The sequence below is a fragment of the Tachypleus tridentatus genome, unplaced genomic scaffold, assembly GCF_004210375.1.
Source record: "Tachypleus tridentatus isolate NWPU-2018 unplaced genomic scaffold, ASM421037v1 Hic_cluster_2, whole genome shotgun sequence".
NCBI lineage: Eukaryota > Metazoa > Arthropoda > Merostomata > Xiphosura > Limulidae > Tachypleus > Tachypleus tridentatus.
Genome location: NW_027467782.1, coordinates 33,166,550 through 33,183,470, shown reverse-complemented (window position 1 = coordinate 33,183,470; position 16,921 = coordinate 33,166,550). Strand labels below are relative to the sequence as shown.

Here is a 16,921-nt window from a genome sequence, read left to right as displayed (position 1 = left end):
AGCAAGGGAAAAGTGAAATTGTCAGATCTGATAGGAGTATACCTAGAACAAATTCCAAGAGAAATAGACCAACTGAAACAAAAGATGGACCTAACTGGCAAAAAAAGTAGGTAAAAGATCATGAACAGAGGAGGATTGCCAGAGGATAAAGAAAACGTATCCTGGTAGGAAGCAGTATGTCAACAAAGAGCTCTCACTGAGCACAGAAGCCTACACGGATAGTCAAGGGGAAAGATGGAAAATGGAAGAAAAGGAGGAATCACCATCTCGAGCTGCTAACAATAATGCCATATCCCCAAAAGTGATAGAACCTTGTGAGCAGTAAATACAACCTTAAAAAAGAAAAAGCTCTTCCAAACCTAAGCACTGTCAAATGAGAAGTGATAGTTCAGTAGAGGAGTGTAGAAGGAACCACATATGTCAAATGAGTATGTCACACGACGATTCGGATGAGAAACGCATTGAAATCTTACAATTCCAAAAGTGGGGAGCAGAAGGTTTGTAGCATGTGTAAAGTTCACATATGTGAGAAAAGATAATCATTATGTTGGAATTTCATATTTTTTTAGACCTAAATACAGCTTACTTACTAAGCTTGATAAATTATAGTGGAATTCTACAGTACTGATATTGTAACTTATGACTATTTTGTTTATTTAAACTGTATATTTGTTACCTGTAAATAACAGTATTGTAAATACGTATATAATGTATAATAATTGAAATGTGACTGTATTTTGCACAATCCTTTTCCACTACAACACAGTCAAAACAGGTCACTCTGTGGATAGTAAAAATTAGTTCCATATAACTTAATACAGTAATATGACACATGTGCACTGCTTCACTGTAGCTTCTGTATTGTTAGGCATGCATGGATGAAAGGTTGTTATAATAAAAATAATAAATATATATGAATGTATAATGTTATAAGATTTAAGCTATTTAGTCTAAACATTTGTGTTTTCATGTTATACTCTGTTGTCATCCCAGAATGAAAAGGGCAAAATTTATACATATACACACACACACACATATTTTGTTTTTTTGGTTACAAAATCAGTAAAATCAACCAAACCTACACAGAGATTCATTAGTAAAATAAAGGGCAAAACATAATGTTTTTCCTTAATAAACATTTGATAAGTTTTGAATGTTATATTTGGTATGTGAAATTTGAAAATTTTCTGATGCATGAAAGTATTTTTCATCTCAAAATGTTGGATAAGAAACATGCAAAAAAAAAAAAAAAGGCAAAAGAAAAGCTTACGACTTCATAAAAAAAAACACAATATTTTGCATAACAAATCTTGTAATATTTATTGATAATATACCAAGTTCCATTAAGATATATTTATTAATTTAAAAGTAATAGCTTGAAAATTGTATCAAACACAAAATGATTATAAAGCCAGTCCCAGAGACTAAGCCTGTGTTAAAAAAAAGTCACATATACAATCAACATAAGATTCGTTATACAGTACAGTTCTTGAATTATGTGTACACCAAAAGGTCTCCTCAAGAATAATTACTTCTTGTTACAAACTTTAGATATTGGCACTTTATTAACAACCCTATAATCTCGAGTGTGTCTAATATTTTTCACTATCTACAAATACATGAAGCTCAACAGGTCTTTCACTCACAATAATGAAAAGTCCAAAGCAATATTGCAACTTTATCAATGGGTGCTTCAAAACACAGGATACAAACATTCTCAGTCTACAAATAATTTTATTTCAACACATTAAGTCTATTTGTAAGTAATGAATGAGCTTATAAAAGTGAAACCTGTTAGTCCTAAAATTATGCAGATGTAGCTTAACACTGTTTCAGTGAAGAAATTCCTTCACTTTTAGAAGTATTTTCTCTTCTCTAAATATATTTCACTTAGAAGTGACATTTCTATATTTTTTGCCCTCCAGAAAACTGATCTGCTGATTCCACACAAAATTCTATGTCCTGAACAATCTTAATGTTCCTACTGACTAGTGATAGTAGTGGATTTGTAAAGACAACACTGAGGTATCTTCTCCCTGGTTTCACTCAATTTTATGCCACTAAAGATGGTTAGTTTATGTTTTCACTTCATGCTCTTTTTTAACAAAAAAAAAAATATTTCTGTTGGTGCCTGGCACACCTTTACTACTTCATATAGCTGGAAGGTCTTGTCTTAGGCTCCATGCAGGTTGGCAGAAGTTTATCAACTGTAGTGATGTTGTTAACGGAGTTACAAAATGTTATACAGGGTGTTCAGAAAGTCACTGTGCAGTTTTGTAATTATATGTCTATTCAGTCTATTTCAAGCCAGCAACTGACAGCAGTGTTTAGAAACAAAATAAGAAGGATCCAAGCCAACAGGGGTCACTTTTAATATTGTTTATAATTGTTATTCATATTTACCTCCTGTATTCTATATTGAAACATGTCTGTTAATAAATATACAAGTGCACAGTGACTTTCTGAACACCCTGTACAAATGATCTTTTGATAGTTTATTTATTCTATTTACCTGATGACGATTTAAAACTTTCTCCATTTACAGTGTGTTTCAGTGGCGAGTTATGATTGTCACAATCTGTATTTTGTTCAAAGCATATATACAATCCAAAATGGTATGCAGTATTTGAAATATATAAAAGCACATTCTGCTGTCATTCGTAAGTCCAGGATTTGGTAACACACCTTAAAATGTGGCTTATGTTTTGTTGCACTGAACTTCTTCACCCATTTGTATCCATATTTTGAAGACCACAGGAGATTCAAAACATGTTTGTCCATATTTCAGAACATCATGTTACAAACCATTTGTTGGGTAAGAAAGCAACTGGGTAATGTAAATTAAATGTTATATCTCACTGAATATCTAGTGATTACTGTGATCAACAATTTGTTTTGAGATTTCTGAAAAAATTTAATATCTCATGTATAGTGAAAGAAAGAAATGGCAAGGTTCATAGATAATTAAGATTATATTTTAAACTAATTTTTTTAAAAATAAATGATTAAGTTTTAACAAATGAAAAACTTAAATTTAAGTAAAGTGAAAATAAAGTATTTTTCAAATCTGTGCAACTTTTGTATAGGTAGTCTAATTATTCTAACCATTTCTCATAAGTATGTCAATGTGAAATAAAACCAATAACACAGAGTCAAAAGACACACTTCAGTATAAAATAACCACTCACTTGTATTCTGGTGTCTTCAGCTGCTAGGAAAGACCTAACTAGCTCTTGAACCAAATCATAAGCAAAGTTTTCATCTTCTACACTTAAATAAAAAAATGAAGACTTTTGGTTCTCACTCAATCTCCTCATTTCTAATCTAAAAACAAAACAAAAGAAGATAAACATTTATTTAAGTTTCAACTCAAACTTCTCTACTTCAAAATAATCTCTATTCCTATATGTATTCTTGAGACAGCTAATATGGATATTAGAACTTTAATTAACATAAAGCACAGAAGAATATTTTGATCTTCTCATGTAATCTTCAGGTTAACAAAGAGAGAGTTTGCAACTGACTCTGCTTTATGTTAATTAAAGTTCTAATATCCATACCAGCTGTCTTCAGAATACATTTTTACTTGAAGTGTGTTTCTCATCTTCACAAATGTATTCCTATATATTACAAATAACTTATGAACTGTTGTTTAGAGATGCACATAAATTATTCATGCAAGTTAATGTAAAAAAAAAATAAAAAAATGAAGGGCTTTCCAACATCTTTTCTAAAACTTGTCATTTACTAGGATCTATTTTACTGATTTTAACAGATACACGAACTCCAATAAACTAAGCTTATTATATTTTGTAACAAAATAATTGCACTGAATACAATAAATAAACTGCAGTGAGTCCAATACAGCTAAAACACAATAGAAACAGGTTACTGAATAAGTACTACTGAATTCTTCAGTCTTCATGTTCCCTTAATTATACTTTTTCAATTTCAGTGCAATAACAAGTGATATGAGCCTTGTATCTTTTCCCTAAATACTGTTCTTTACCTGCAGTTTGCAACAAAATCAACTTGTATTTATTGAACACATTACTTCAACTTGCCAAAAAATTGCTTTTAAACCTGACTGACTGCTTAAACATAAAATACATCACCATCCAAAATAATTCAGTAAAGTAGATTCAGTCATATTGTCATGAAAACTTCCTTCACATTATTATGTACATAACCACTATTTTAGACTTTGTGATGTTTCTATATAATTGTATTTCATAACTGTTAAGCACTTTCTCATTTTATTATGGCAATTCCACCTAACAAAGAAATGGAAACTTTGTTAATCAAAACAACTTTGATATTTCTACATTGTGTTCAGTTGGTTGGTGTTTACTGACACAAACCAACTAGACTATCTACACCAAACAAGCAGTAAAATAGGAAAAAGGAATGTCTTATAAAAGGCAAAAAAATAAATTAAATTAAAACAAAACAATGTCCAAAATTTGTATAAAAGATCTAAATAGAATTAAAAAGGCAAATGGCTCATAAAAAGTTAAAGACATGAGGAAGTCGGACAGTGTTACCATTTCCAATGTCAAGGGTAAACCCATACTTAAGGCATATAGAAAATGGTGCCATCACTTATGATTGTAATGATGGCATGACAGTAAAACATGGTTTATTGTGACTTGAGTGTTACAAAGGCCACAAATTGGTGGCTCAGTTGCAGATGAAAGAAAATAATGAGTTAAGAAGCTGTGACCAATGCATAACCTAGTGAGGACAACTTCCCCCTCTCAATCATTTGGAGAAAAACCTTGGCAGGTTGTACAGAAACACCTTCTTTAAACCATATGCATAAATAGGAATAGAAGAATGGTTTGAAAGATATTTATTAAAGAGATAGTACATTCAATTGGAAATATCTGCCTTCCTCAGATGACTCAAAGAAAGATAAACAAGTGGGAATGATAATAAGCTATTGCAGTATGGGCTGATCAGTGGAAACAGCAATGACATCCAATGGCACACCCAATTCTACCAGTGCACCTGAATATGAAGGCTAAAAAGAAGAGTGGCAGACTGTCTATTCTAAAAGAGCACAGCTCACTGAGGAAGATAGAACCTCAAGGGAATGCTGTGGTAAGGATTAAAGTTTAATAGCATATTGCCAGAAGCAGGGCTGAAAAACCTGGACCTGGGCAATCACTGGAAAGAATGGTGGGAACAGAGTGAGGAGTAGACACTGACTTGCCAATTCACTTATCCAAAGAGGGCAAAATACCCTTCACATTGTTGGAAAATAAATCTTTCTGCACTCGCACTGCAGCAGTGGTACATAGTGCAGAAGCATATGTCTGAAATGGAGTTGGGGAAAAATAATTTCTGAGTTTCAAGCTAAATGTTGTCAACTGTTTTAAAACACTGTACCTCTTTCTCCTCCACCCACCTAAGACAAGGACAAAAGTAAAAGAGGTGACAACCACTACTTTTAATGCAATGTGGTTCCAGTTTGTACTCATATGCATTGTGGTCTTTGCCACCACAAAAAGTGCACGTCAAAGAACTACGATGTGATGTCTTTGAAATCAAAACTGCTGGCACTGAAAAAATCAGAGAGGGTTAGGAATATACCCACACCTAACAATTCAGGTAGATGTCAAGGAAGACAGATGTAACAATTTAAATGTCAAAATTACGACACTGGTTGGCAGCATAATTCTGTCCTTGCAAGTGAAGAAATGGCTGCACAACAGAAACTCCTTGGTTGGGGAAACAAGCAAGAATCTCCAACTCAGGAATGTTCTTCAAATTACTCTCAACAATTACTCCTTGTAAAGAATTCACAGTAGCAAGGGGGAGTAACATCAATGGGTATATCCCCAATGGCCTTAAAATTCAGGAGGTGTTCACTGTGTTTTGGGGTTGATATTTCCACAAAGATGTCCCCAAAACATAGCTTCTTGATGGACTTGGGAAAGCCAATATTCCACTCTAATCCCTTTTAAATGAAAAAGGGAGACATATGCCCTAAGGATTAATCAGATAAAGAATGAAGGATTAAAAATTGAGCTACAAGATCTGATGGTTGTGGTGATTTTCAAGGATTACGGAATTCATAAGAGTGAGAGGAAGATTTACTACCCATTGACCCTGCCCACAATGGAGTCCTATGAGGCTTCACGTTACAATGCTAAACAAGGACATTGCAGCTACACCAGGGTTTCATGAACATCATACCCGAACACCAACATCTGACACAATGTCCACAACACCTGTTGAAAACGTCCAAAACTGGTTCTCAGGTTAATCCTGGAAGGGGTCACCACAAGGCCACCCATCTACAGAAAGTAAACTAAAAATATGGAACCTTTCCTGGTAAGACCCCTTACCACACAAAAGAATCACACCAAGCACATAGTGTTCAGCCTTTAAATTTTCTTATACAATAATATCTATTATTTAAAACACAATCCATGAGTTAGGGAAACATTTATGGTGGGTTCATCCTTCTCTCAAAGTCTAAGAGTACAATATAAGATTTGGTTCTTCTGTTCTGTAAAGCCATTTTCTTTGCACTAGGGAGGGGACACTATACTTTACTTGTTGATTTAAGATAACTAAATGTGAGGGATGCAAAAAGAAAACACTTTTACTATTTTGTGCAAGAGGAACAAAATCCAGCCAACTGTCAAAAAAAGGACAGAGTGACACACATGTAGCTTATTAGATTTAGGGCATGTATCTGACTTTACTTTACATGCATGCTTTTGAATCACATGTCAAAGTTAATTTCATTATTAGTATAGATGTATATGTAGATTTTACTAAGTAATAACAATAAACACATCCAACTTTTGTTACTGATCATATTTTTATTAACCAGGAAATCACTGCTCATGGTCCTGCAAACAGTTGTGGATTAATGTTATAAAAAATAGCCCTAGTCATTCTTATTCCTCATATCAACTTCATTTAAGGTGGGTGTAGTGTTTTGTGTCTGTGACTGTGCTGTGCACATTGGAGGAGACACACTCCACTTCAGAGGTGCTACCTGGAAGGGCTGCAGCAGTTGTCACAAGTTGGTGAATTAGTGAAGAGAAATGTGTGATTTTATAAATGAGAACAGAATGTGATTATATGTAGTTCTTATTGGTGTCTTTTATCACTTCCTTCAGCTGGACAGAAGATTCATCAATATCAAGGCTGTACTATTTTGATGATCTCTATTCCACTCTTTTAAATTAATAATTTTTACAAATATTATTCATTGAATACGACTTTAGTAGTATCTGTTCTTCACTGTATAAATAAAAGCATAAATATTCTTCACTTCACAAAATGCAAAAGGATCAACCAGAAAGTGTTCTGGACTTGGAAGGATGTAAATAGGCCTTTACAGTTACAACATATCAAGAGTGTTCTTAAAAATGAAAGAACCTACAACATCAAATTACTATGAAAGTGGTAAATTCAAAAGGACACAATGTTACATCCTGATGAAAATAATTTTGATTTTGAACACCTTTGGTAGACCTGTAACATTGCATCACCATGAAAGTTTTCTCAGCTCTAAATGTTACAAGACCTATAATATTAGGTAGTCATAAAAGTGTTTTTGGTTCTAAACGATGCAAAAAGACCTGTAATAGTCATGAAAGTGTTCTTGGGTCTAAATGATGTAACAAGACCTATAATGTCAAATAGTCATGAAATTATTTTTGGTTCTAAAATGATGTAACAAGACCTGTAATATCAGATAGTTATGAAAAGGTCATTGCCCTTGAAAGAAGCAGCAGGCTCTTCATTATTATATCTTCATGGAACTTTCCTTGGCTCAGAAAGTTGTAATGGGACTTGTAATGTTATGATTTCATTAAAGTGCTTTTGGATTTAACCCTCTCATCATGAATTCAGTTAAAATAACCAAACACATGACCTCTTTGTACTCATTTCAAGTCTTAACAAAACTTGGTAGTCTTTCAGTTAACATTACAAGTCTTTCACACACAACAAAATCATATTTTTTGAAGTATTTTTAACAAACTACAATAAAGGTTTGTCTGTAAATATATTATGTATTTGTTTTGAGGATGCAGTGTGTAAAGATTAAAAATATTTTTTCTCCTCCAAAAAAGTTTCAGTATTCCTTTGTGCAATTTATAAAACCACTTAAATACATTTCAAATGTTTTTCCCAGAAAACTTCATATTTCACCTTTCATTTTCTCTACCCTATCTTAAAACCAGATCAGTCAGTTCGATTAATCTCCTAACCACCATTAAATAAAACTAAATTACCCTCTTTTATTCTTAGAATTGTAACATGAAACTACTTTTGTTTATCTGATGTAGTTTTAAGCTCATAATAGTGCACATACATTTATAATCAAATTATGTTTTCTTGCACTTTGAACCTTTTCTAGCTACTATCTGTGCCATTATAAGGTTTAAATCACTTGGAGCACATGCAGTTCATTTGGGTGCCTTTTGAAACAATTTTATCATATTATTTATTTTACCTAATTTATTCTTTACTAACCTAAAAAGATCCCTACTTTTATATTTTAGTTACTTTTATAATAATAAATAACAAACAAACATGAAAATCAAGAAATAAAGTATTTACCAAAACTTCTTGTTTCTTGCTGTTGATTGTCAGTGAAACTTAAGCCTGTTTTTTATACTAATGGTAGTAATGCACTAAACAATTATTATTTATTTAAATAATATACTGAAGATCACAGATTAACTATGCGACAAGATACTTTACAATTTTATCCAAGCTAGTCATTGTGATTCCTGTGGGAACCAAAGTTGTATTATAAGTGAAATTCATGCCAACCTAATCAAAACATAATTTAACACATCAATTGACAAAAGAAAAGCTTGACTTTCTACTATCTACAAGTAATATGTAATTAAATGTAAGAGAGCATAACGGCCATGCCGAGCCGTTAGTGAGAGAAACAACAATTTTATAGTAAGTACTTTAAGCTTAATTTTGTACTTTTTAAAGGGGTGGTGGGTAAAACAGAGAAGAAAAGGAAGAATACTTATGGAAAATTCAGGATGTTTTTAATATTACCTTGTAGAATTAAGAACTTAAAACTTACATACTATTAAAATATGGATTACTAGTCAAGTTCTTATGTTATAATAATTGTTGTATCATAAACAAAAAGCAGTTTAGTAAAAGTTTGAATGTAAGACACTAAAACTTTATATCATGTGCAGTAAAGGTAAGATATAAAAATAGAGTGAGAATTTACCATTTGAAGTCTATGGATGTTATGGAGAATAGCAACAGGTTGCAAGAAATATCCCAGTGAGGAAAAGATGTTCACATTATGAAGATAATGTATAACCACCATATAAAATAAGTTTCAGATACCAATTTGCATAATCTTCTCTAATGTACAACAGAAGAGAGCAGCCATGAAAAGGGTGACAAGACAGATCTGGTGAGAGAAAACTTTAAAGAAGTGACAAGAATTATTTGTCAATGATGTATAAACCAGATTAATAAGTTGATAAAGCCAACAGGTAAGGGTTACAAACGAGAAACCCTGTATAAAAAAAAATGAGTTCCAGGAGATAAAAGACAGAAATAGGAGTAATGGAAAGAAGCAGTGTTGGTAACATAACAACAAAGAGTTTGCATGGGGCAAAAAAAATAACCAGGATCAGATTGGGAACAAAGATGCACACAGATGGAAGTAAAATAGGTGTGAAAGTCCTTACCTCTTCATGCATTGTTATTTCAGTAAAAACATTATGAGTGGGATAAAGAAGAACATATAAATATCAATAGCAAAGCCAACCAATAACAACTACATGCAAACAGAAGCAAAAAATTAGTCATCAAGAAGAGATGGTGTATCAAATGAGAGGACAAAGGTTAAAATGGAGGAAAGTAAAAGTTATGAAGGTCAATAATGAAATTTCAATCTCATAGGGCAATTAAACAGTAAGGATGAAGGACATGAAAGGAATGAAACAGGAGAAAGTATGGGAGAGAAAACAATGTGGGAGAAATGAGAAAATGAAAAGTATCGGATAATGCTACTCTATAGATTAAATTGTAAAAATGGATGAACCATTGTCCAAGAGCTAAGTAAAAAAGCTAGAAGGGTGTGGAACATTCATTTGGAAAAGTCAGAAGTAGTAACATAAACACAAGATAAACTGATAAACTGGCAAAAAAGGAAGGGTGAACAGCACAAGAAAAAAGGAAGGCTACCTGTGAAGAGTGTGGCTTTGGCTGGAGGAAAAATGGTTAATTTGTTTTGTAGTTCCCACTTATTTAAATGAGAGCTATCTGTGCTGAAGAACAATGGAGGAATGATTTTGCCAAAGAAGGGATTGGGAAAGAAAAAGAGGCATGAATGAAAAAGGTTGAAGAGATGAAATCACAACTGTACTGGCCAGAACAGTGAGTTGAGAAAGACTGACATGGAGGAGTCTGAATAAGAGAGAGAACTCAGAGAAGATGGATAAGCATGCAGGTAAACACTGAACCCATCTTGACTAAACATATCAAACAGCTGGAGCCAAAAAATCTGGAAATGGAGACCAAAAGATTGGAAGTTTCATATGGAGGAGAGTGGCTCCTTAATAACTAATATAATATGCAAAAAGTTAAACTGTCAGAACAGACCATATTGAAGTGCCACATACATTTATGCATCAGGACATTTTTCAGATTTTACATGTAAATCATATGTAACCTCCAGGTAATTATAAAATACTTTACTTTTTCATTTTCACTGCTGTATCTCTATATGGTTTGAGTTGATTTGACTGACCTTGTAACCACTACAAAATTAGGAATTTTTCATTCTAGAAAGACTACAAATTATAACTCAAAACTCCAAATGTTTAGTCTAAATAGCTTAAATCTAATAACATTGTACACTTATATATATTTATTATTTTTATTATACTGACCTTTACAAAGTGACTTGCTTGGCCATGTTTTTAGTGGACTAGTATTTCATAAAATACAGTCACATTTGAGTGTATTATTACTACTTAGAAACAAGTTCATAAACTAATTTTTCTTAAAACATAGAACAGTAAATAATGAAATACACCAAACAAGTATCTTTTCTAGTTTTGTACTTTGTACTCATTTGCTGTTAATCATAGGTTGCTAAGCCTTATCAAATTTTGCATGTGGAGGATGTGAAACAAAGTAACTTTTCTCAGATTTTTAATATACATTTTAAGATAACATCAAACTACTATACTGATACAATAAAATTCCACTGTAATTTAGTTTAGTAACTAAGCTGTATTTGAATCTAATAAAATATGAAATCTCCAGCTCTCTAAAGTCTTACCTTATCATTCAAAATCTCCCATGAAAAGATGAATTTTTCACCAATTAGTCAAGAAACCTACTAGAAATAATGCTATTTTAGATTTATTAACATAAAATATGGAAATGATCAAAGGGTGAAAACTGAGGAACATCTGGGTGCTTTATTGGGTTCAATGTTTTGCTGCATATGGAGATAAGGAATAAAGATATTTTAATTATCAATTTAAGAAAAGTACAACAGATTTACTGTTATACATTTATTTTAGTACCTATGCTTGTTTCTCTATAACTTTTGTTTTTGCACAAAACATATATTCTTGACTGTGTATTGTGCAAGTCCCATCTGTTCTTAAAATTGGTAAAATGTTCTTCAGTGTAATAACTGACAATGTACCAGGTGTATATGTATTAGTAGTGACTGACAGCATTGTTGCCAAATTAACTTTGGTGTATTTTCTAGAGTCTCCTGTAATTGGTGTATAAAAACCAATGTGCAGAGAAACAAATATTATTATTATTGGACAACTACAGTCAGTGTGCTATAGGCCTCAGGAGCTATAACTGTGATAATTGCCTATTAATTGGAAAACTACAGCATTGAACCAGTAATGTTTATAGATTTAGACCATTACAAATGAATCAACTTCAGTGAATTAATGTTTAGAGGACAATATTATAGATTCATCTCAGATGTTTTTTTGGCCTGACAGGGATCTTCCAAATAACTGTCCTACTGATAATTCATTGGTGAGTGTCAATAATGGACATAATGGTTCTAGTTCACCTGGTGAAGTTCCATGTGCTAGAAATACATTGATCAATGAGCAAGAAAAGAATCTGCAGACTTTATCACTCTTTAAATATGCACTCCCAAAAAAATGAACTGGAAAAAGTTTCATATTACTTTTTCAAAAATGGTGTGCTAATGAGAAAATGGAGAACACCAAATGTACCAGTGTTAGAGGACTGGGCTGTAATTTATCAAATTGCTGTTCCAAAAGTGTATCATTTTGACATAGTGAATGTAGCCCATAAACTCCCCATGGAAGGTTGTTTAGAAGTCAACAATGCATGTGATAAAAATTATGAAACATTTATTTTGGCCAAAAATTAGGCAAGATGTTTCCTGGTTTTGTAAAACTTTTCACACCTGTCTGTGTAATAACTGATTGTGTTATTACAAAAGATAACATTTGTGCTCAAGCACTTTCACATGCTATGTAATTTTATTATCATAAGGTTATTTGTATTAATTGTTTTATATATATATATTTTTATAATTTTTGAAGTTATATAATTTTTTAACAATGCATTGTATTTAATAAATTGTTATCAGTGTGCATGTGTGTGAGTGTATGTATATGTAACATCTTAATTAAAATTGTCTAATGCCAATCTTAATTCTCTAAAGAGAGGTGTAACAGATTTACTGTTGTACATTTATTTCAGTGCCTACATATGTTTCTGCATAGCTTTTGTGTGTGTATGTGTTTTGTTTTTTTTCACAGGATATATATACTTGACAATGCATTGTGCATATCCCACCTGTTCTCGAAATTTGTAGAAGGTGCCTGAGCATAAGAATCAACAATGTACTAGTTATGTATGTCATACTAGTGACTGACTCTATTGTTGCCAAGTGAACTTTGGTGAATATTCTAGGAGTCTTGAGTGAATGGTATATCAAAGTAGACATGCTGAGAGACAAATATTATTATTATTGGACAGCTACAGCCCATATGACATAGCACTCGAAAGATATAACTGTGATTAACACCTATTAATCAGAAAACTGCAGAACCAGTAATGTTTATAGATTTCAACCATTATAAACCATTGAACTTCAGTGAATTAATTTCAGGTGTTAGTATTTTGTAATTCATATAAGACCAATCAAGCTAGCTAGCTTAAGTGATATGTGACACTATCAACTCAGAATTAATATGCTTGTCGTGGACCTAGATTATCAATAAAATATTCAGTTCTAGACCAATTATAAGAATTAGTATTATCTGTAAGTTCTAAAACTTTTGTAGATAAACAATCCTTTGTAATAAACTATTAATAATACCCATTATTATAAACTGTACTTTTCTTGTTATTGTTTGTATACTAAAACATATTTGTGTTAAAAATGAAAGTTGTGAGTATTAATCTTCCAGGCAAATACCATAAATCTAATACATATTCACATTTAATTAACTTCTGAATTCAAATAAAAATATCTTGTTATTTGATACATTAATATACACAACATAATAAATTGGAAACCTGTCTGAACTAAACAATAATAGATACCTAAGGCAAATTCTGAAGGGTGAAACAAAATTATCTTTTGTGAAAGATTTATTTAAAGACACTAATTAGATGTGAAAAATGTTTAAAGACAAATATTTCAATATTCAAGATAAACATATACTTTATAGATCGAAAAGAGTAATTGCAAGTAAAAAAAACCAGGTTGGCTCACAAAGAGTATAAGAGGTAAAATTAAATAAAAGCACCATAAGTTTAAGAAATTTAAACTGACTGGTGCAACAAGAGATTTAGAAGATTACAGAAGATGAAGTTAAAGAAGCAGGAACATCAAAAGGAATTGTGTGAGAAAAGGTTGGCTAAAATGTAAAAATTAGCAGTATGAATTTCTTTAAATAAAATAATGGTAAGCAAGTGTTAGGAAGAGGTGATAAAGAAAGGCTCACCATTGATAATTATGAAATGCTAGGTTTTTAAATTTTGCTTTGTCTTTAGTTTTTACTTAACAAGATTTAAGCAGTATTCCACATATTGAAGAGTTGGTAGATGAAAACAAGATGAAACAACATTACTGCATTAATTTACGAGATAGTTAAGAAAAAACTGAGAAGTTTCAAGAATGATAAATATCCTACACCAGATAGTATTCTTCAAAAGATGGAGGTTACAAAATTAGCTGTGCAAGCCACTTGCTGCAATTTTTATCAGTCCCTGAACAGTGAGTAGGTACCAGAGGACTGGAAATTAGCTAATGTAACTGCTAATTTCAAAGGAGGTGAGAAAAACTGTCCCAGTAATTATGGACCTATTAGTCATATACTGTATTAAAAGATGCTTTGCAAAGTCATTCTGAAAAGCTGACAAATTGATGAGACGGTCAACATGGTTTTACTGAAGGAAAAATCTTGCATTACGAATCTTTGACATTCCTTGAAAAGGTTACTGCCAATGTAAATAAGGGTAAGTGTAGATTTGATATACCTGGATTTTCAGAATACATTTGACAAGGTAATATATAAAAGGCTTGTAAAAAAGTTCTCTCTGTATGTGTGGGGAATAAGTTAGCAAACTGGATAGACGAATGGCTGGACGGAAGAGAAAAAGAAGGTTGTTACCAAGTTCATCCAAAATGTACTAATTTCACAAATGGGGTACCTCAGGGCTCAGTCTTAGAACCTTTATTCTTTTTTATTTAAACAGGCATTGAACTGTTGGAAAGGGTTCTGAGTAGGTGTACTTTAATGACTATGTTGAAGGGTGAAATCTCTCAAATCAATAAAAGCAATGATATGGCCTTTGATGCATGACCCATCTGAACTGAGTTAAGAATCTAGTTCAAATTGATGTTTATTGTATCAAAATACTAAATCTATAGTTTTGTATGAATTAGGGACTCAAATTACTGATATATATATTACAAAATCAAAACATCATATCTTTTATAATCGTTCAGATATGGTTTATGTACTGAATCAAGCATAATGGCCCCATTCACCACTTTCCATTCTTGGAAACAATATCTTATATAAGTAAGTATATTATATCTTATATAATATAAGTAAGTAACTAATTTCATTACACAGTTCACTGGTTAGAAAGGAAGGACAAGGCAGTATCTGATGAAAATCCCTAAATATGAGTGGAATGTTTAAGAAAAAGTGTAAGTTAAACATTATCCGTAGGAGAATCGAAAAATAAGACAAAGTTAAAATCTAGGTAGGGGATAAAATGGGTAGGATTAAGAGAGGGTTTTCCCAACACTGGCAACAGAGATCTCAAGGATATAGAATCAAGAAGAAAATTTGCCTGATGGTAAACTAAGGCAAAAAGAACAAATGCCACGGTTGGACAAGGCTTGCAAGTACTCACTTCCAAAAGAGAGACAAAAATGCTCATTGTGAAACAATATCTAGAAAAGGAAGGAAATATTATACTGCAAAAACATGTCTATAAAAAATAAAAAAACTGAGGTAAGTCTCACATATTCAGCAGTCAAGGTCTAGAAAGGCAAGCCATGATCAGGTGGAAGAAAATTAACATTCATCTCAATGGGTTTTGCTATAGTAGGAGGAAGGCAAACAATATCTGGAGAAAGTAGGATGTACCCTGGCCCTCAGAGCTCCTCACAAACAAAAGTAATAGTAAAACATATAAATTATAAAGAACAACAAAAATGAAATAACTGATAAATTGTAAATGTTGAGAAATTGTGTGGTGAAATAAACATATGTATCAGATGTTATGCATTAAAGCAAATAAAATATTTAATTTAATTATTAATTTACCCCTGAGGTAGAAATATAGGTAATTAAAAAATAACAGACTCTTTTTAAACCAAATTGAACAGTGGAGATGAAATATATCACTAAACTCTAATTTAAAAATACTAACCTGACAATAAGCATGTAGAATACTAGAAGTCTGTGTGGACCCTGGCTACAGGGTTCCACATAAACCAAGTTAATAGGGAAAAGTATACGAGACAAATAATAATGAAAATTAAACAGAAGTTATTTTTTAAAAGTAAGTAAGTATATATAAACATTAAGATATGTATGAGACACGATATATGAAAAAAAAACAATATTGTTAACCCAATAATTGATATACCAGTAAGATAAATTACACGTTTTCCTAAAATAACAAAAACCAATGATAAGCCTAATTGAATGGTATAGAATGCAGGATACAACTAAGCCTAAACCTAAACTAAACTCTCAGTACCAATCTACCAAAACTTATGTTATGGAGCCCAAATAACAACAGATAATGATACTAGCAATAAAAATGTTATAAGCTCATAACTATAGATGTTTAATCTGCCCAAAGTTGGCAGACTGTATTTAAAAATGTGCAGACCACCAAACTCAAGTCAAGGCACAACAAATGTCAGCACTCTGGACAATCAATATAACAATGAAAAAAAGCTGATTATTTTGCAGTAGAATACCACCACTAGAAACCTGTATAAATGTGCTAATAGAAAATATAACTTCTGAAATGGTAACTTAGAATGTGTAATTCATAATTCAAAATGAACACATTACAACCATACTGACAGAAAGAAATACTTTTTGTAACAAAGTAACAAGTCCATAACTAAATAGAAATATAGAATAATTCCACTTCAAAATAATTCAACAAGTTACAAATATCACTACTGTATAATAAAGAGTAAACCTGTTGAGAGAAATTGATACAAATATGAGAAAAAACAACAATAAACACATGAAACGAGAACAAATTAAAAGTCACAATACAAGAACAGCCAACCAAGAAGTAATAATTCAGTGAAAGAGAACAGAGGGAGTTGCACATATCAGGAGCATGTGTGTTGCACTACTATTGGTGGGAAGGTTGTCACATGATAATCTGCATG

At 31.9% G+C, this 16,921-nt stretch overlaps 1 protein-coding gene across 1 annotated transcript in view; it reads right to left on the bottom strand.

The window, feature by feature from the left end:
- The window catches only part of LOC143243243 (serine/threonine-protein kinase atr-like), a 35,160-nt gene that overhangs the window by 4,424 nt on the left and 13,815 nt on the right, over positions 1 to 16,921 (bottom strand). The window contains exon 5 of the mRNA XM_076487092.1: positions 3,189 to 3,324. Coding sequence (XP_076343207.1) covers positions 3,189 to 3,324 — 136 coding nt within the window. The remainder of the gene's footprint in view (positions 1 to 3,188; positions 3,325 to 16,921) is intronic.